Source organism: Pelophylax lessonae, assembly GCF_965119305.1.
Source record: "Pelophylax lessonae genome assembly, chromosome: 6".
Taxonomy (NCBI): Eukaryota; Metazoa; Chordata; class Amphibia; order Anura; family Ranidae; genus Pelophylax; species Pelophylax lessonae.
The window spans coordinates 227,825,472-227,847,179 of record NC_138773.1 but is presented as its reverse complement, the minus strand read 5'-3'; the positions used below and the strand labels follow the sequence as shown (position 1 = coordinate 227,847,179).

The following is a 21,708-nucleotide window of genomic DNA, read 5'->3' as shown; positions in this document are numbered from 1 at the left end:
GATTTGTGGCTTTTCCTTCTCTGGAATACGCTCTTCTGTGACATTGGAACCTACTCTTAATTTTCCCTCTAGTTTATTTAATGGACATTTATTTGATTAGTTGAAAATTGTCACATTTATCTTGTTATCGCTGCACTATATGTATAGGTAAAGCAAAAAAGACTGATTCGCTCAGGATTTCAATTGGGTTCATATATTCCTTCCTGTGCTGTTCAAAAGTACCATTCCATCACTTTGCCTCTTGCCACTTCTTGGGGGTATATGTGTAGGTTTACATATAAAAATTTGGGACTGGGTTCATGGGGGGTGGGGGGGGGGAACAAAAACATGAAAAAACAACCTGATATAAATCATATAGCCTGACCTGTACTAGAGTTGTCTAATGTGATTGATAAACTCTAATTTATTTACACCGTTAAAAAGTAACCTTAGCAATATAAAGAAACATGCATTTGTGTTTTGGTCACTATTTGTTCCTAAATGTTATTTCTTTTTATTTTCTAGGGCATGTTACTAAAAAGGAGTGGGAAGTCCCTAAATAAAGAATGGAAGAAGAAATATGTCACCTTATCTGACAATGGAGTCCTCACTTATCACCCTAGTTTACACGTAAGTGCCAACTGACTTGGTTGTCCATCTGAAAACAAACAAAATACTCAACTATTTGGGATTGTTGAGCTTTTGCCACAAGTGTGAATAAAGCTTATGGCCCATATCTGCAGCATAATGATTTTCCTTATTGCTGTTAAACACTCAGTAAGTATCAGTTTTCAAGTTGATATCCGATAAAAGTGTATATCACTTATATTATTGGGGCCTCTTTGTATATTAACCTAATAGTTCCCACCTCAAATGATACCCTGGGAAACCATAAGGTGACCATCCACTACCTCTTACAATTTGCATTACTTGGCAAACCAGGTTCCTGCTGAATCTGCCAAAATTTGAGTTGTGGGTGGCCCTGTCCATACCACTCAGCTCGACAAACTTCGATCTGAAAATCAAAAGAGCCAGGTGGAAAATTCCCAGCCAAGCAGTGATTGCATCCAGTCAGATGCAGTCACTGGCCATTCTCCTAGCTCCTCTTTCCAGCGGGGGAAGATGCCCCAATAGCTGCCAGGGGAGATTCCTCCATTTACGCATTTTAGTGTGGATGGGGAGAATCCTATTAATTTCTCTTGCTTTTTCCTGCAAATTGCATTTGAACATGCTTATACCCACAATCAGACCTAACAGGAAGAATGAGCACCTTCAAACCCAGATACTTTTTATGCTGCTATGACATTATAGATCGCTGTAAAGTAACAACACTGTTTTAGAAATTGCAGCACATTACAAAAAGACGATCATGTTAGGCCTTATGAACACTGGAAATTTTTTCAGCCGCTCCTAAGGGTGTCCACCATTTTTTTTTTCTTCCCTGCCTCTAAATGCCCTGTATGCTACCCTAGGTGTCCATGCAAATGGCGCTTAGAGGCAGAAAAAACCCACTGCCAGTGTGTCCAGGAGCAGCAACGCTTTGGCAGAAAAAACTCTTGACGCTACTATACTATACAATAAAAATATTGATCCTCTGTTATCTCTGTGAATGTACCAATTTTGCTTTTAACAAGATACCACCCACCAAAGTGGTGAATAAAATGTTATCAATAAAGAAAACATTTTTGTATTTTTAAAATAAGTGTTCATTTTACTATGGTTGGTTGCCGACTAAATCCCATAAGAGGCTTTAAACAATTTCTAATGCCCAAATTAAAATTATTCTGGCCAATGAAATGAAATTACTCCCAAAGGCTTGATGCGGCCAAATGCGCCTTATTGCACTTTTTTAAGCATCATGCGTGTTTTCTGTCAAAATGTTGCTGCCAGGAGGAAAGATGTCTAGGAGAGATAGAAAAACATCCAGTGAGCCTGAGGCCTTAGAATGGCTGTAGCTCATTGCAAAAAACATCTACACTTTACTGCAGCCTTTCTCAGCTGTTTTACGCTTCAGGAAACCTTGAATAATGTTCAGGTCTTTAAAAGGGCCTGCTAAAAAAAGAAACAAAATGAAAAAACATACAGCTCATGGCACATTAGTCCAGTGTTGGTCATCCGAAAGTTCCACCCAACATTAGTGGTTGTTGGAGAATGGATCCTTTACAGTGGAGAAGACCTCTCTTCCATTGGAGGCCAGTGGAGAAATAGTTCTGATTAAAGTGGTAGTGCCGTTTTTACCTACAGGTAAGCTTATACTAAAGCTTACTTGTAGGAAAAACGAATATCTCCTAAACTTGCACCATTTAAGCACTATTTCAACGAGCAGTAGTTGGTGACATCACTGGGGACATATACCCGTGCTGTTCCCCCAGAGCTCTGTGCCGTGGCTGGGACTCCCACGCACATGCATGGGAGTGACGTCATCGCTGCTCCAGCCAATGGCCGAAAGAATGAACCCGAAAGAAGACCGGGTAAAAATGAAACCCCTATTAGTGGTGACGGGGCGCCGCTGGAGGGATCTGTTCTAATGGTTAGTCTAACATAATGTGCTAGGATGCAGTGCATACTAACACATTATGGCTTAAACCTGCAGGGGGGATCCTTTCTTTTTTTTTAGGTTAACTTTACTACCGCTTTAAGAACATTCATTAACAACTTTCGTTTCCTGGCATCTTACCTGTCACTGTGATGTTTTGTGACATGGAATGTGTGCAATAAACTTAAGGTTTCCCTGGCCAGCCTACTTTTGAATTTTGATGATTAAGGATTGGCCCAGGACCTGATTGCACAGTGCAGGGGCTGACATATAGTGAGTCGACCTGCTTGTCTTTTTTTCAGTAGAGAAGAGCCCCCTTTTATTAGTGATCAATAAAGAATGGTCCCCCCTACATTGATTTAGAGTGAAGAAGGGTCCCTTTACATTGGTATTTAGTAGAGGTAGCCCCCCTTGTATTGGTATTCAGTGAGAAATTACCCTTTTTACTTTGATGGTCAGTGGAGGAGGGGCTCTTACAATTGGGGTCAATAGAGAAAGGCCCCTTTAAAATGGTAGTAAATATAGACCTTCCTTAACATTGGTGGACAGTGGAGAAAGGGCCTTTTACATTGATGGTTAGTGAAGAAGAGATCTTTCTCCTTGATGGTCAGTAGAGAAGTGATCCTTTAACATTGGTGGTCAGTGAGGAAAGATCCCTTACATTGGTAGCCATTGGAAAAGGGATCTCTTACATTTACGGTCAGTGGAAAAGGGGAATGTCCATTCCCACGTTACTTCTGGGAATCCCTCTCGGTGCTTGCCACTGATTCACAAGCTTTTCGGAGCCTGCTACGTTTACTGTAAGTATAGTGCAACCCTAATCATTAACCAGCCCACAGAAGTGTCACACCACAACCTAAACCAAAGCCCAAATCATTTACTTTGTCCCTTCGAACACCCTCTCTGAGTGTCACTTTGCTGTGGATTCTTGACACTAGCAGGACTGCAGTCGTAGGTGTAACAGTTTACTGCCTGTTCCTGTTTTGAGTTCTAATCTGTTAAAGTGCCATGGCAATCTTAAGCTTTTCATGCAGCATCAGGTTTAAAAAAAACAAAACAAAGTGAGGGAGTCTAATTATGTAGCAGCTTATATTATATTATGTTGTAAAAAAAAAAAAATATATATATATACACACACTAACACGCACATGAACTTTAATGGCTTTACAGTCTTAGTCCATAGGGTTCAATATTGAGTTGGCCCACCCTTTGCAGCTTCAACTCATCTGGGAAGGCTGTCCACAAGGTTTAGGAGTGTGTCTATAGGAATGTTTGACCATTCTTCCAGAAGCACATTTGTGAGGTCAGGCACTGATGTTGGATGAGAAGGCCTGGCTTGCAGTCTCCACTCCAATTCATCCCAAAGGTGTTCTATTGGGTTGATGTGCAGGCCAGTCAAGTTCCTCCACCCCAAACTCGCTCATCCATGTTTGACCAGAAGGGGCCATTCCCAAACTGTTCCCACAAAGTTTGGGAGCATGAAATTGTCCAAACTGTCTTGGTATGCTGAAGCCTTAAGAATTCACTTCACAGGAATTGAGGGGCCAAGCCCAACACCTGAAAAACAACCCCACACCATAATCCTCCCCTCCACCAAATGATTTGGACCAGTGCACAAGGCAAGGTCCATAAAGACATAAATGAGCGAGTAAGACATGGATGAGCGAGTTTGGGGTGGAGGAACCTATCTGGACTGCACAGAGTCCTGACCACAATCCGATAGAACACCTTTGGGATGAATTAGGGAAGAGACTGCGAGCCAGGCCTTCTTGTTCAACATAGTGCCTGACCTCACAAATGGGCTTCTGGAAGAACAGTAAAACATTCCCATAGACACACTCCTAAACCTTGTAGACAGCGTTCCCAGATAAGTTGAAGCTGTTATAGCTGCAAAGGGAGGGCCAACTTAATATTGAACCCTACGGACTAAGACTGGGATGCAGAGGCGGCTGGTGTTCCATGGGCCAGGGGGGGGGGCGTCAGATGGACTGTACTATGCACCCCCCGGCCCCCACCAGGACCCCGGACCCCCCACAGCTCACTCACCCTCGGTGGCGGCAGCTTCAGCTTCTTCCCCCTCAGTAGAAGCGTCTCCTCCCCCATGCCCAATGGCATGGCTTCTACTTTCGGCCAATCAGGAAACAGGTCTCAGTACCCGCTTCCTGATTGGTCAGGAAGAGGATCCGTGTGACAATAGCAAATATTAATTCGCTATTGTCACAAAAGTGGGTGGACTTGGGGCGCACTGCTTTGCGCCCCAAGCCCTCCCATTTTTTTAGCCTGTGAGAGCCTCTGGCTCTAGTCACATGGCTAAAAAAAAAAAAAAAGCCCCATTGAACTCCATGCATCTTGTAGATTAGGGGGCCGGACGCATGGATGGGGGGGGGCGCACCTGTGCCCCCAATACACCAGCCGCCACTGCTGGGATGCTATTAAAGTTAATGTGCGTGTAAAGGCAGGCGTCCCAATACTTTTGAAAATACTAGTGTACATATAATGCTTTGTTGTCACTGACTTCAGTACTTTGCGAAGTTCATTCATGCAGCCAGTGGAATCAGAAACTCCTGATCTTTGAAGCCATTATTGAATCAACATGATGATCAGGCAACTAGCAATTTTCAGAAAGGTCACAAAGCAATGTCAAATTGATATCACTGGAGCTTTCCGGTGTTTTAGGGCGGAAAGACAGGTGTAACCTTGACACATCTTCCCAACATCAGCCTCCACCTAAAACCAAATGAATGCCTTGAGGTGGACTTTGAGACCTTGAAGGACGTGTTCTCAAAAGTAGCAACTGTAGATATATCCATACTGTATGTTTTTTCTGTAAATCTGTTTGTGTTTATATACAGTAGACCAATTAATTATGTATCCTGTATTCAGCGCTAATTACACATAATTTCCCTGTAGTTATTAGCTTATTGAACACCTGTACTGTGATCATTGGGCCACAAAACATCCTACATCCCTTTGAGAAGAGCACGTGGAACAAATCTGACTCTGTATAGAACATTTTACTGAATCATTATTTAACATAAATGTACATAATATATATATAAATATATATATATATATATACACATATATAAAAATAAAATATGCATACACAAACAGATAATTTAAACAGCTGTCAACAACAAAAAAATAAAAAATCTATAGCCTTTTCAATTTTTTTTGATTTTTACCTACATGTTTCCCCTCATTCAAATTATCTTTCCAATTTGCGTTAATAAAAAAAGAAAAAAAAAAAACTTGCCCTCATTTATAAATACAAATGTACTCGTATATTTGTTGTGTATGCAAGTTGCGCTGCACAGTGATTGTGCTTTACTGTTCGTTTTCCATGCAAGTCTATAGGTAACTGATAGAGCTAACTAATAGAAAACTATGTCCAGTTGACCTCCTCTCATTAGTACTGGAGCGGGAATAATAATCAGTCCCTCATATAAGAAAGACCACTAGGGGGAGCATGTACAAATACAGTAATCATGTGAAAAGCTCACTTTCAGGTAGATATTACAATAATAACTCTAAATATGTTCTTGCTGAGAATATACTATAGTGAATTCCCTTTAAGCACGTTTATTCAGGCAGCTAAGCGTGTTATTTAGGTGTCAGTAAGTATCTGTGCACGGTCGGAGTGTGCCTTTGCTTTTAGTATTTGTGTATCTATGTTCTGGCATGAGTTTTGCGGTGTTTAAGTGTTAATTTGTATCAGGTCAGTGTATTGTGCTGGCTGTAATAGGTCTATTAAGAAGTGACGTTTATCCAGACTGCCCTCTCTTCAGGTGAACAACTTCACAAGCTCTTCATTACATCCTTGTCAAAACTGAAAAATTCTCTAATCAACAGCAATCTGTCCGCAGCCCCCCGGACCGCTGGCGGTGTCCCCCCTCTCTATCTGCTCGGTGGCGCTCACGTCTCCAGGCTGCTGATTACATTAGGCTAAGCTGCAGAGGAAATGAACCGTGTCTTATTTAGGTGCAAGTAGCTCCTACGTAGCTGGGGCCTGGGGCACTTTTAGAGCATTTTATGGCATTAAAATTAGTGTTGCTTCCCTCTGTGCTGCTGCGTGTAATGCCTTAAACTCAATAAGCAAAAGGCGAGCGAGCCCCCACTCCCTGCGTTTTTCTCCCGCTCTGCCAAGAGGTTATTTTTTTTTTTTTCTTTCCCAGATGAGTCTTCTGTCTAGAAATCCTTATCGTGGAGGGGCAGTGGCATCGCTACCCACTACACATTACTCAGAATAGAGCAATCGTCATACTGCACCTGCACTTTGTATTAGTAACCCGATATTTGGAATGTATGCGAAAAATGTCCAAGTGCGAGCATTTAGCGTTGTGTATCAGATCATGATCATCAGATGTCGTTAGCATACAAACCCATTAGAAATCATTCTGGAAGCGACTGGCACTGACGGCGTTCTAGAGACGGAGAGAAAAAAATAGCTTTTTAGTGAGTCAACAGCATAAGAAGATTTAACTCTGACAGTTGAATTACTTAATGCATTTTATTTGCCATTTATTTACCATGCTGTTCAGTTACTGCAGGCGATTGGATGGATTCCCTGTCAGTCAGATTTGGGCACATATCCATAATGACAATATTATTCTTGCAACCCAAAGAAGAGCAGGGCATTGCATAATTTGTGCATTGGTTTGGGCTCCCTCCTGTCTATCCTGTATAGAGCTGGGATAATCCCAGCGCTCATAGACCAGACTCTAGGAAGCCGTAGGACATGACCCCAAGTTTACAGGGATACTCCAGAGTGTAGAATGATATTGTCTCATGCGCCTCTCATCTGCCGTTTGCTCTAGCTAATTGTTGCTGCTTTAAAAAGCTGCCCTAGGGGTCTGATCTAGTCTCTCGCCTGCCCCTCCTTACCTCGAAACTAAGCTTCTTATTCCCTGCCGGTCCCAGAGCAGAGCACCCCCTGTGCGGACAGTCATGGGGTTCAATACGGCAGCCAGACCCTGCGGAGACCCCACTCTCCCAGCAAAGATCCCCCCTCCCGCTGCGCAGTGTGCGCCTCTCTATCTCACCACATCTCATTTGCATCTGGGACATCAATTAGCATGTTTGTTGAGGCTAATTGAATGAAACTCAATCATAGCCCTTAATTGCTTGCCTATGTAAAAAGAAATCACATTAATGCAGCTAATTAAGTGTATGGCAATAAGATGCAACATAATTAGGGAAAGCAACGTTAACCCTTTGCGTGCGGTGCGGGCACTAGCAGAGCATTGCGGAACAGTGTACACATCTGTCTCGGCGACGCTGTGCAACGCGCTCCCCACAGCACACGAGTTAATGAGAGGACTGTGGATGCCGGAGAAGGCAAAGCTTCATTTCCTGGGAATCTTTTCTCTCATTCTATTCCCAAAGATGACCCAAGTGCTGTGAACAAGGTTCCCCCTGGAACCATCAATGCACCTAATATACTTTGAGCTCAGAAACACGTGCAGTGGTTGCATGATTGCAATGCAAGTACATATTGCTGCTTATTTTTATTTAATGTATTGACGGCTCTAAACTAAGCTGTCTTTGTCAGCTACAATAAAATCAGAAATGTAGCTCTTCACTATAACAGTAGAGCTCGCTTTCCCTGATCTATTTTTCAGCTGTCATAATATCGTGCACATGGGATAGATCAATTCTGCAGGTGCAGTAGGTCGCAGGTCAGCCATACAAGTCCTGATTCTCACTAATAATGTGATTGCTTTGAGCTTTTCCAGATATATTGAAAAAGAAGGGTGTTAATGGATGTGTTAACCAGTGTTTGGTACAACCAGATTCCTATTGGAGAATCTGTGCGACTTAGGAACCTTCTCCCCACCGGACAGGGAACAGTCTCCTGCAATGCCCCTACAAAGAAATTAAGAATTCCCCACCTCAGAGGGCATGATTGTTGACTGGTGAGGGTCAGCTGCTTCAAAGATAGACAGATCTAATTTGTTATTTAATAAAAAAAAAATGTGATCTGCCAGTTTGTGCAACTTTAGTGCTATCCAGATCATATTCGTAGATATACTTTTTTTTTTTTTACTGATTGGCAACCCTGCTTCTTATTGTTTCTTGATCTGACATTTTAGAAATTGGTCTGCGAAATACTTGCATCTGTTTGGTGGTTGTTTTGTACCTTAAATAAAACGTACATTTATAATTGGTGCAAAACTACTTCTGACCACTAGAGGGAGGACCAGAAACCACAAAATATAGCAAATATGTCTCAATTTCTCATGTAGAAGCCCTTACTGCCATTATCCTGCATGGAAACCTTGCCGACAGACCCCCCTTACCCCTCATCGGTGAAGAGACCAAGCCAAAGTTTGCATTCACAATCTAAGTAAAAATGACACAAATTGCTTGGTATGCTGGCATTTTGGAGTATATCAAATTACTTTACTTTTTTTTTTTTTAAATATCTTAAAATTTTAGATAAAATCAAGTCATATTTTGTCCTTCTGACTGAAGTTAAATTGACACACAGGGTTTTTATACTCTGTCATTACCAAAAGTGTGTCCACTTGTTGAATGGAGTAATATTTTGAAAATCTAAGAAATTCCTAGAGGTGGGAATAAAGCCTAGTACACCCAATCAAACAATCGTACGAAAAATACTGCTTTCAAAGTGGTCGTAAGATAATCTGATCATTGGTACACAGCTTTCGAGAGCTGATCGGGACCGGTCATGCGAAATAATCCGATGGGACAAACAGGAAAATTTTTCTCGTACAATTTTCGTTTAATCAGTACAGTTTTCGTCCAAAAAATACAATACAAATACAATACAGCCCTTCCAAACTTTTATTCTTTTATAGGAGAATCTTCATAACTTTAGTACCCTCTTCATTTTCGATATGGAGACTAGCATGCAAAATAAAAAAGGACGATCATTCGTCCGATAATCATGTGTACCAGGCTTAAGTCCTTTCTGTTGATAGGACAGTGCTATGATAAGATATCTGTAACCTACAGCACAGAGTACATAATTAACCTTCATTCCATGATTTTGTTTTGTTTATCTATGATACTCTAAGTGGCAATTCTAAATTAAAAATAGATTTTTAATTCCCTAAACTTTATTACAGCGCTCGGATCAGACCACAATCAAGAGAATGTGCATGCTGAGCTTCATTCATGGCTGGAGGTCTGGATAGCTGTGTGTTATGCAGGACTAGGGCCAGATCACCTCTCGCTGATAATCTCTCCACTCGTGTGGCTTTATTTGTTTCCTATGTTAGGAGATTAGCGACGGCGTGAGCAGAACATGCTAATAGCTTTGCAATTACAGCTTTTTTCAGGTTTTAGAGGGGCAGGATAGGGGCTTTGTGTGGGAGGGGGGTCCCTGGAGTAGACCCCAGAGACTTGTTAAATGTTCTTAATCTCACAAGTGTCTGAGCTGCCTCCTTCTCAAGCCTTGTTAAGTGGCCGTCTACCTTGATCTTGTGCTGTTTGCCTCTGATCAGTGATTTTGTATTGATGGCGGCTGGGGGAGAAATCTACATTAGTGAACCAGGGAACACCGCCTGTTCCCAGCATTTGCATGGTGAAATGAGGCCAGTTTGACAGAGGCGCTCCTTCTCATTGCGCTTTTCTAAACACCACATATGCAGGGGAGGATGAGGGGGGGTTGCATCACTGGTCAGTGTATGATGGCTTATTTATTTTTGAGAAAAATATGGTATATTTTGTGCTTTGGTTTATTTTTAGAATGTCAGCTTTATAGATAAACAATTGAATTGGTTATTGAGCTGAAGAAACCTTCTGTCCACAGTACTTATTTCAGGCAGCCGGACTCTGGGGCCAGTTTTGGGGAGAAGTCGGTTCACCCACCACAATGTTTTGGTACCCAGAACATTTGAGAGTCATTCCCATGGTATGGTAAAGATTTATTTTGAAACGTGGCTTTAACCTTTCAATTTTTTTTGAGGGACTTCATTATTTCATGTATGGTTTTTAGAAAACACAAACGAATAAAATCCTATTGTACATAAACTTTACATTTTGAACCATAGTAGGTTAGTTCTAGGTCATATAAGACTTAGTTCAAGTATACTAAACTTTACTTACAGCAACCAAACCAAAATCCCCCTTAAAGGAGAAGTTCACTTTTTAGAAAAAAATAATTATTGCACATTTTATTTATTTAAGTAAAAAAAAAAAAAAAAAGTGAATTTATTATCTATAATTTTTTTTTTTTTTCTTGGAGCCAGTAAAGCATTGCAACAGATATCAGAAGATTGCTGGTGCCATGGAGGTTTCCTGCAGATCTTTCAGTGTATTTGTGTGCCCATACATCCCATTCAGGCAAGCAGATACAATCTGGCAGGAAGAATCAATGAACTACCATAGCGCTCCACAGCACCATGGTAGTTCATTGAGAAATACAAGGGGACAGCCGCAAAGGATCTCGGGACTTGTATTTCATTCACACCCAACTGTGTGAATAAATGATGCGGCTGTGTGGGCGGAGCCCCACATGGCAGCGCTGATTTCAATAAATGACTGCTAGTTCGGGGAACTTCTCCCTGTATTGCTGTCACAGGGGTATTGGGGGTGCAGTGGTTACAGCATTGGGAACATGTTACATATTCCACCCTAAAAATGGGTGGAAAATGTAACATGTTCCCAAAGGTGAACTTAGCTTTTAACAAGTTTAAGGGTATGGGTAGAAAAGTCTTTGGACCCACTAAGCAAGGGGTGCCCAACCTTTTGAAAAGCGAGGGCCACTTAAGCGACAGTCGTGGGCCACAATGAGTGGAGCTGGCAGATGGCAGGTCCGTGTCCACTCTGCATATGCACAGCGGACACAGAAACAGCCCACTCTACTCTTTTTTTTTTTTTTTTTAGCGGATCGGATTGGAGGTAGGCGGGTGTAAACGGACACAAGTCTTTTTATATCTGCCGCTTCTTAGAGGTAAATGGAGGTTCTGATTGTGTCAGACTGATCATGTGAAAGGGGCCCCTTCTAGGAAGTATGGAGGTCCATTGTAGGACTACTGAAACATCTAGATGCCTAAGAGTCTCAGATCTGAGACAAGGAAAGTTGGGGAACAGTCAGTATTTTTTTTATGTCTGTACTTTTTTTGAGATCATACCCAAAGTATTAAAGCTTGAATTAGTATGACAACGGAGCAACTAGCAAATTTTAAAGGAGAGATCAGCAATCACAACCTACATATTTTTCTAATAGTTCTCTTTTTTTTCAAACTCCTAAACCTAGCCTGATCCTTAAAGCGGTTGTATACTCATTAAAAAAAAAAAAACCCTGCAGGACAAAGGCATAATGAGCCAGTATGCATACTAGCTCATTATGAAATACTTACCTTAGAACGAAGCCCTGGCATGGTCGTCTGCACAACGCTGAGGAAGCTGACATGCTCCCTTGGCGTCTCTTCCTGGTTCGGCGGCTCCCGCGCTGTGAGTGGCCGGAGCTGCGATAACGTCACTGCGGTAGTTTCACTTTCTGGCAATATCCAGCAAGGAGCTCTGAAGGTCCGCCGGACCTTCAGAGCGCATGCACCGCAGACGTCAGCGGCTGCATGCAGGTTGAATATCTCCTAAACTGTGCAGGTTTAGGAGATATTAATTGTACCTGTAGGTAAAAGTCATATAGCGGAGTATACTACCATTTTAACCAACTCGTACAATGAACCAGTATTGAAAAATTAATTGTAACCATTAAAACGAACTCCGCGTGACCCCCTAATGCTTAACCTATCTTGTTCACCTGAAAATACCTTCAACAGCCCAACTGTTAACAATAGCTTAACCCCTAAGAATTCTGACTTTCTTACCTCGAGGAACATACGTTTTAGTGCCAGTGATAGAAGATCTGAGGTGAATCTAATTTCTCACCCTCTTGACATTATCCCTAGATGTTGCACAGCTTGGAGGTTAAGACCCTAAAGCTGCCACAATTTATTTTTGCACAACGAGGGGACTGAATGAAAATAAACAGGTTGCTCAATCCACAATGTCTTGCCACCTTCCAGGACATGGTATTCTGACAGCAGCAGCAGCTTTGACTTCTGTTGAGCAGGGACGGACACACACTGTTCAAAATTTGGCCCGTTCAGAAAAGATTTTTGATCAGTCTATGGTCAGCTTAAAGTGGTTCTTAAGACAGGACATTTTTTACCCTAATGCATGCCCTGCATCAGGCTAAAAAAATGTTCCAGTGTTTGTATGACCCCCTCACCTCCATAGATACTTACATGTCGAGTCACATCTTGCAGCAGTGCTGTTCTCTCTTCCTCTCCTCACAGGACTCAGTGAGAGCAGTGAGCCATTGGCTCCTGCTGCTGTCAAGCAAATCCTGTGAGGTGGGGCAGGGCCAAACCATGCTGTGTGTGTCTATAGATACACAGCCCAGCTTGGCAGCAACCCTGCAGGTATGCCCCCATAGGCACCTGGCTTCCTATGGTGGCACATCGAGAAGAGGAGGAGCCTAGAGTTCTGAAACCTCAGGGCCGTTCTCTGCAATACCATTGCCCAGAGAAGGTAAATATGTATCATGTTTGTTATTTTAGAAAAAAATAAGCTTTACAACCACTTTAAGTCCCAGTACACATCATCTGGTTTAGAGATTCACATGGTGTCAGATATGAATTAGATCAGCGGTTGCCAACCAGTGTCCGTGAACCACTAATGGTCCACAAGAAAATGTTGGTGATCCCCAGGTTCTGACGCAAATCGACATTGTGGCGGATTTTTTCTCCCCAATGTTTTTTTTAGTGATGTTCTCAATTCATGCTGATTGAGGGGGACAGAGACCTGAAGCATTTTGTGTATAAGGCATCAGTGTGATCCAGGGGGAGGGGGACAGAGAGCCATAGCATTGTGTGTAAAATTCATGTCTGTGGTCCGTGGGATTCAAAATTGTGAGTTTAGTGGTCCGTGAGGTCCGAAAGGTTGGCAACCACTCAATTAGATCATTGTGGACAATTTCTGCATACTCCCAGTACTGGAACATAAGTGCAGTTGTTGCCCAGAAAGGCCAGTTAGATTCTTTATTTTCTTTTGCTTACAGAACCGAAGATGAAACCTGATTGGTTACAGTACAAAACATTTCCTCTCATGTTCAGTTTATTGCAGCTCCAGTGGTTCCCTGGTTTAAAGGAAGGAAAGAGGAACATGTAATTGTTTCCCATAATAACTAATCAGGTGTTCCCTTTTTAATTCTGCTATAAAAAGTGCAGATTGAACCTGGATCCTGTTGGCAATGCAGATTTGTTAGCATGAGGCTCATCACTATGGTACATATAGAAATGCTCAAAACTACTGAGTTTAAACAGCCATCAGATGTCTTGCTTATTTTGTGTGAAAGTTTAAAGGCATGGTTCACCTTTACCAAAAAACTGCCATTGCAGGTAAGTGGTGTTTGTAGATAAAAACAAATTGTGATGCTTTGACCAAAGTCGAATGATGCCCTTGCTAAGTGTAGGCCATTTCCATACCTCCTGAAGCCTGACTGAAAAACTCCCAGAGATCGCATTATCTCGTCCTGCCTTGTTGCTAGAACATTTCTAAGAGTTTTGTAGTTCTTACTGTTCACCTCCACCATCACAGGAGCCAGTTATTTTTGATTCAAACCTTCTGAAATGCACTTTCTTTTCCCTGATGCAATTGTTTTACTTTGATGGTTTTTCTTGTACGATTATTATTTCCCAAAAGTATTCAAGTATTCTTTATTTTTAGGATTACATGCAAAATGTCCATGGGAAGGAGATTGACCTCCTCAGGACTACAGTGAAGGTTCCAGGGAAAAGGCCACCACGCGCCACATCCTCCTGTGCACCCATCGCCAGTCCCAAGACCAATGGACTAACCAAGGAAGTCAGTGGGCTGCAGATCTCCTCTAATACAGGTGTGTATTGTAAAAAACGTATTGGTCTACATACACTTTGTAGAAGGAATGTAAATTCTAAGATCTCCAGTATTTATTCCCGGAGTGCACTGGTGTATAATTTTGCTCCTTGGTGTATACAGTATAGTGCTGTATACCAGCTCTGTTGATGACTTCTGTACCATGATAGGGTTTTAGGTTATTTACAGCCAGATCTTATTATTAATTGTCATTAACAGCACGTGTTAGAAGGCAATGAAAGCTGTCAGCTGTAGCAGTGACTTGTACTATTAAACATTGAGATGATATCATCTAATACAAGTATCTGAATATACTGTGATCAGTTTTATGTAAGACTTTCGTTATAATGAATGCGAATGTCTATGAACTTTCTTTTTTTTTTTTTGTGCCATCTGCTTTTCACACTATTTTCCTAGTTCCAGTTAATGGGTTCACCTCGGAGTATGTTTACTTATTATAATGGTTTTCCAGTAATGGATGTTTTTTATTCTGTATTGTGTATTTGTCGCCATCATTCTAGTCACAAACACAATTGTATAATCCTATTTTTGCCTGCCCTCATCGCTGTCTGTATGAATCTGAACCCATAAATCACTTTATGTGCTCATCAACCACAGTGTAAAGTACTATGTGTAGTGCATTTGTGCATCTTCCTTGGTATGAATTCGTAGGGGTTTATTTGTAGTAAAATAATAATCTGTTGCACTTGTTTTATTATTATCAATGAATCCCAGAAGGGTCTGTATTCTGCACAGTTTGTGTCCCAGTGCTTCTGTGTGATAATTATTGACTAAAAGTCATCATTCTGGGCAACCAATGATGTTCCTGCCGTCATCCTTAAAGTTCAGGTTGGAGAATATAAACAAGAGCCTGATTCATTAAGGTGTGCAGTCCTTTCACTTCCAGTGCTACTACATCAACACCATGCTTAGTATGACCAATATATATGTGCTTTCAGTTTCTTAGGCAAGCCATAGATGATTTCATTTTCTTTCCTTCCATCAAGGGGGGAAGGGGCGCAGGGAGCCTTCCCGGCTGGCAGAACACAACAATTACTGCCCATTGATGGCCGAATCTCGGCTGGTCCTTGCTTTACCGAACAATATTAGCTTGGACATCTATGCCTGACTTTAATTTGAATCCCAGTATATCTAAGAAATTGGTTTATTATTTAAAATAGCAATATATTAGTATACTACTGTGTAATGGTATGTGATTCTAATAACTCTTCTGGGTTTTTTTTTTAGTGCCAACATATTCTAGTGTTGTGCAAAGTGAATTTTAAATCTAGTAGTTCTGAATGATGGAGTGTCTTATATGACTACAAAGGCTATAAAAAGGTTAAAATTCCTTTTTTTTTTTTTTTTTTTTTTTAGTAAAAAATACCAGATTTGTATACTTTTACTAAAAATCACTGTTCCCGAATCAGGATCTTGTCCTTGACACTGTATAAACTTTCTACAGGAACAGTCCTTACTCCAGCCTTAAAACCAGTTAAACCCTGTCAGATGTAATTTAGGTTTGATCTGTCAGTAAGGCTGTCCATAGACTTAAGAGAGCTGTCAGACATCCAGGCATGATGTAGCTGCCTTCTGGCTTAGATTACAGCAGATAGTGACACCAAATTACAAGCTCAGCTTGACCACACTTGTGTCTTTGTTGTTATATGAAAGGAAAAAAATGGCGATCGGTGCAGATTTTCCAACCTGCCTGTCCAACTGTTACTCTTGAGTGACATCGTGGAGCAGTTTTACAATCCCCCATAGACATCCAGAGGTTGCCTGTTCCTAAAACAGCTGGATCAGACAACCATCATCTTCTATCTCTTGGTAGCATGATACTTTAGTGCAAAGGCCTGTCTTCCGGCCGGAACCAACACTCACATTAGCCTCCTTGGTAATGGTGGCAGCGGCACGCTACCTTGCTGCATTTTGGCAACAGCGCAGTGTCCTTGTTGGTTTGGCGCAGGTTAGCTGCGCTTTGCCATAGACTTCTATTATGTCCTGTTTTGGTGTATTTTCTTAAAGGACACCAAAAGACCTACATGCAGGACTTTTGGTGTACTTTCAGAAAATGCACCAAAACCACAGGATACAATAGGAATGTATGGCAATTTGCAGCTAACCTGCATCAAAAACGCGGTTGCACTGCGGGCAAAAGTGCAGCGGCTCTGTTTGAAGCCGCATTAAAACACTGCCTTTTACTGTGCAGGTTATTGTGTACCCAGCCTAAATAGATAAACAAATGTAAGATACACCTCCAAGGTATGCCAGGATACAGGCCAAACTGCGAACTGAGGCCTCATTCACACAGGATGTTTTGAAAACTCTCCTAGAAGTCTTTCCTCCTGGCAGCAGCGTTTTGGCAGAAAAAAGGTCTGATGCTTGTAAAACGGCCTAAAGCTATTAGGCGCCTTTACCGGCATCAAGAGCTGTGGTGTTCATTTCATTGGCCAGAATAATAATTTATTCTGGCCATTGAAATGGATTTAACACTTAAGTGCTAATTGCACCTAGCACCGTCTAATGTTTTTGTTTTTTTTCTGCCGCGACTGGACGCACTGGCAGTGTTTTTTTTTTTTTTCTGCTTCTAAAATCCTATGCCACTAAACGCCGCTAAAAGCCTATGTGTGCATGGACACATAGGCTAACATGCAGAGGAGTTTAGAGGCAGGAAAAAAGAAACACAAGATGGCCCTAGAAGCAGCAGCAAAAATGTCCAGTGTGCTTGACTCCATAGGTGCAGAGACCCCACCACCAGTGTCCCCGGGACAAGATAAAAAGGCTTATCCAGCATACTGAAATAATGGCTTTGTGTGTACCTTAGCCTTTAATATGGCATAGCTTCTCGGCCTTTTGGCTAAGATCAAGTGTAGTATCTGTTCTTATCAGTCGGTATGGACCTCAGCTAGTACCGGTATGACCAAAACCCGGAGGGACTAGGGTATGGGGAGTAGGTCATCCGGGAAAGCATGTGGGGACCGCCGCCTTCTGATTTGAATGGGTCGAACTGTTCTAACCAGTTTGAAGGGGGCAAGAAAGCCGGTCTGACTGGGTGGCCGGTGGAATTGCTCCTGGATGTAATGAGCTGAGGAACAGGATGGCGATGGGAGGGCTTTCTCTCCTGGGTTTTAATCTGGCCTTACAAAAGGCCTGTCCCCAGTTGTAGGTAGGCTCTCCCTTAGCTGTCCAGGTTCCGATGTCTGCTGGTGGGGATAGGCTACACTCTGTCTGGCCGGGGGCTGAGATTGAAAAAGCCTGTGGTGTAAGTGCTACTGGGGTGGCAGCCCAGGGGTGCCTTAATTCTCACTGGTGAGGGGCAGCTCGCCTTGAGTTTTTCGGCACCTTGGTCACTGCACCATGCACACCTTTTTCGCACCTGCCTCTTGGGACAGGCCTTTTGGCTCGAACCTGTGGAATTTTCTATTCCGGCCGGAAGGCCTGCCTTGGTACCTCACATGGCACCATAGCACTTACCCCACTTCCCCTTCCCCCACCTTTTTGTTAGTGTGTTTTTATTTCTTTGTCGTTTTGTCACTGCACTATCACTCTTTTTCCTGCACGACTTGGAGGGTGTGGGTCCTCGGGCCCAGCCTTTAGTCTTGGGAGGGGATGGATATGGCCTTCTGGCTTAGTTCGCCCTCTCTCATGGGGTCTCCCTTCGGGGGAGCTCCACCTAGTACTTGGGGTGGGCTGTTTCGGCAGTCCCCCTGGAGAACGAGGTTTGTCTGGTTTCGGCCAGACAGACCATAGGAAGTACCTTAAATCCCTGTCAGGAGTCTTGCGGCCCGGGGGATCGAGGTTAGGGTCCTACCTCTTCGGAGGGAAGACCATTTCGCACACCCTGTGCACTTTTTGTGTTTCCACGTTTGCTTGTGTGCACTTTTTTATGCACCGGGTGTAAGTCTTTTGAGTGTGTTTCACACGCCACGGGCTTTAAAAATTATTTTTTAATACGACATAGCATTCTCTCTGATGATTATGTTGTGTCTAAGCAATTGATGACTTTTTGGAAAGCACACATAAGAAATTCATCCCGGACAGGGATTGCAATCTCCCAAAACATAAGGGACCTATTACAGCAGTAAGATGTTTGTGCCCTTATGGCCTGTACGCATGATCAGAAAATAGTTCGAAAAATACTGCTTTTGAAGAAATCGTACGATAATCTGATCGTTAGTACAGAGTTTTTAAGAGCAGATCATGACAGTTCATCTGACATTTTCCGATGGGATAAGCACGAAAATGTTCTCGTACAATTTTCGTTTAATCAGTACACTTGTCATTCAAACATACGATTCAAATACACTACAACATATTACATCACTTCCAATTTTTTATTCTGTCTTCTGAGAGTTTTCGTTACTTTAGTAAACGCTTCATTTTCAATATGAGATAGCATGCAAAAAAAAAAATTGGATGGTCATTCGTCTGATAATCTAATGGATGTACAGGCATTAAACTGTGAATGTGCTCAGATGTTTTGCAAAGTGGTACCGTTTTTCCCCGAAAATAAGCCCTAGCGTAATTTGTGGGGAGGGCTGCAGTATAAGCCATACCCCAAAAATAAGCCCTAGTAAAGTCCTTGTGATCCGTTTTGTATTGTAAAAAGATTATATAATGTACAGTGTCTCCTTTTGTAACTTTATTGTCAAATACCTTATTTATAGCACCGCTGGGCACTCATGTGACCCTTAAGAGATCTTCTCCTCTCTTCCCGGCTGACGTCAGAAGCCCCTTCCTCTGCAGTGATTGGAGCGGGGAAGAAGATCTCAGGCAGGTCATGTGAGCGCCCAGCGTCACTGTAAAAAAGATTTGTTTTCCACAATAAAGTTACAAAAGGAGACACTACACATTATATAATCTTTTTATAAAACGGATGACATCATTTTACAATGACTTTAACCAAGGTTTATTTTTAGGATTACAGAATGTCATAATGCTGACTCCTGAGCGGACAGGGGACACAAGAACTTTTTTTAAAAACATTTTATTGTTTTATTCCAGGTTTGTTAGAACATAGAGGGGGGTCTATCGTGCTTTAAAAAAGGATCAGGATATATATATATATATATATGTTTTATTTAGGGTTACAACCACTTTAGGATGGTCATTGTACATGCCTTAAATAACTAAGACATCCCCTGAAAATATGCCCTAGCGTGTTTTTTGTAGCCAAAATTAATATAAGACCTGTTTTTTTTTTTTCTGCGGAAACATGGTAGCAGAGGGTAAAAATAGCAGATTAGATTGTCAGATCACTGCAATCTCTAATACACACTGGCTTGTCTGGAAATTGTCTGTGTACTGCTTTTTTTATAAAGTAAAACCCAGTACACTGCTATGTTTCCTCACTGAAAAGCAGTACTGATCCCCCCTCCCTTCGTTCCTCCCCACTTCACTAGCCCCAGGTCTCTCTCATAATGTTAAATCCATCAAGAGACAAGGGGCTGATTTTTACCCAAAACCACTAATGTGTTTTCAGCGTTGAACTGCTGATGACATCTTAAAAGTCCTCATCGTGCGGCGCCCTCCACACTCCAACAATCAGAACATCTCGTAAACCCATAAAATCCAAACTAATAGCAATGAATATTCAGTGACCTAGAATACTAATTATTGTCATGAATATTAATGCCATCGGACTTGCTTTGATCCCCCTCTTCCTCCTCCCCGTCGTCTGCCTCACTCCTGCACACATTTACCCGTATGGACTTTTCTCAGTTCACAGCACGCCTGGTTTTTCTCTGTCCAGTAAAGTTATATAAACTTGTACCTATTCCATCCAGTGGCTAAGCGGACCTTACCCCCGCCTTCTTTTCGGTGCATCTGTATCGTGTACATTTTCCACATTACTTTCCTATACAATCAGCCGGTGTCTGTTTCTTTGTTTTACTTCTCCCACCCAGCCTGTATTTTCTTTCATCACCTCTCTTCTTATTTCTCACCCCTTCTGTCACACTTTCCACTCAGCTGTGCTCTGAAGATGTTTCTAATGAGTGTTTAAGATCGAGCTGTGTCCTCTGTTTCTGTGGTAGGGGTAATAACCAGATCTTGATTAACGAGACAGTAGGGGGGGGACAGGGTGACAGCAATGCAGTCATGTGCACCCCTCCAGTAGCCCCCCCACTCCTGTCACTGAGGGGAGCTCCTCTCTAGGCATCCTCCGCTCTCAGATTAATAGCATCGCAGGAAGCATTTAGGATACATTGCAAAGGTTTCTATCTAATGGGTTCAGCCATTTCCTCTTTGAGTGACAGGCGCGGGAAGTAATCGGCTGTGCAGAATGGCAGCACATTGCTAGTACTTAAGTGTACATTATCCCTGTTGTGTGTCCTGCAGAGGCTGTTTATCAGGACGCCTCTCGCAGCCGACAGGCGCCAACTGACGCTGCTCTTGCTGTGGTGGGAGCAAGTAAATGTGAGAATAATAATAATAAAAAAGAGGCAGGGAACAAAGGAAAAAAAAAGTCTGCAAAGTTAAATAGGCCTATGTGTATCTAAAAGGGTTTATAGCAGAGTAATGCAGGCTCAGCTATAGCGTTGGTAGATCTGCCATGCCTGAATCCAGGCTTCATGGGGGTTTTTTTTAATAAAGGAAAGCTGTACGTAAAGAAACCGAGTCTATCATTGCTGAGTTCTTCTAAAAATACTAGTTGCCTGGCTTTGACTACATTTTTAGTCACTGACCTGAAAAAAGGATGCAATTATTAAAGTCAGGGGAAAGTCAGAACTTCTGATTTGCATACTTGTGCAAGGCCAGTGACTCTGAGTACCAAATCACACTTAAGGCATTCTGTTGTGGTGCAATAATGTATACTTTGACATTCATTCATTCATTCATTCATTCATTCATTCATTCATGTGCTTTGGATTGGGGCAGCCTTGAGTGGGTTTTTAACACACCCACAGTGAATGATACAATGCACGTGACCCCTTTTTTGCAACACACAATGCACAGTTTCGACATTTCTAGAAGGGAAGTTTTTCAGTGCAGGTTTCCTTTTTAACTGTGTGAGCTTCTTCAGGCTTAATCTTATTGTATGCTACCAGTTCTAGGGACAACATCCCACATCCACACCTTAATGAAATATTGAATACAGTCAACAAGGAGGAGAAAACAACTCCTGCATAAGAGAACAGGACTTTCTAGGATATAAGGTTGTCTCTAGAGATGAGCACATCCACCACTTCTTCAGGCTGTCCTATTCCTCTATGACGTTCAAATGCCTTTTCACCTTCCTAAATTTCTGTCCCCTGCAAACTTTATCTCTATCTTCCTTTTTGTTCTCATTGGTTATTTATTTTTAATAAAGAAGTTTT

At 42.1% G+C, this 21,708-nt stretch overlaps 1 protein-coding gene across 7 annotated transcripts in view; it reads left to right on the top strand.

Moving 5' to 3' along the window:
• AGAP1 (ArfGAP with GTPase domain, ankyrin repeat and PH domain 1) overlaps positions 1–21,708 on the top strand; it is a 627,710-nt gene that overhangs the window by 496,782 nt on the left and 109,220 nt on the right. For all 7 annotated transcript variants that reach the window (XM_082260665.1, XM_082260664.1, XM_082260666.1 and 4 more), the window contains 2 exons: positions 505–609; positions 14,219–14,387. In XM_082260665.1, coding sequence (XP_082116791.1) covers positions 505–609; positions 14,219–14,387 — 274 coding nt within the window. The remainder of the gene's footprint in view (positions 1–504; positions 610–14,218; positions 14,388–21,708) is intronic.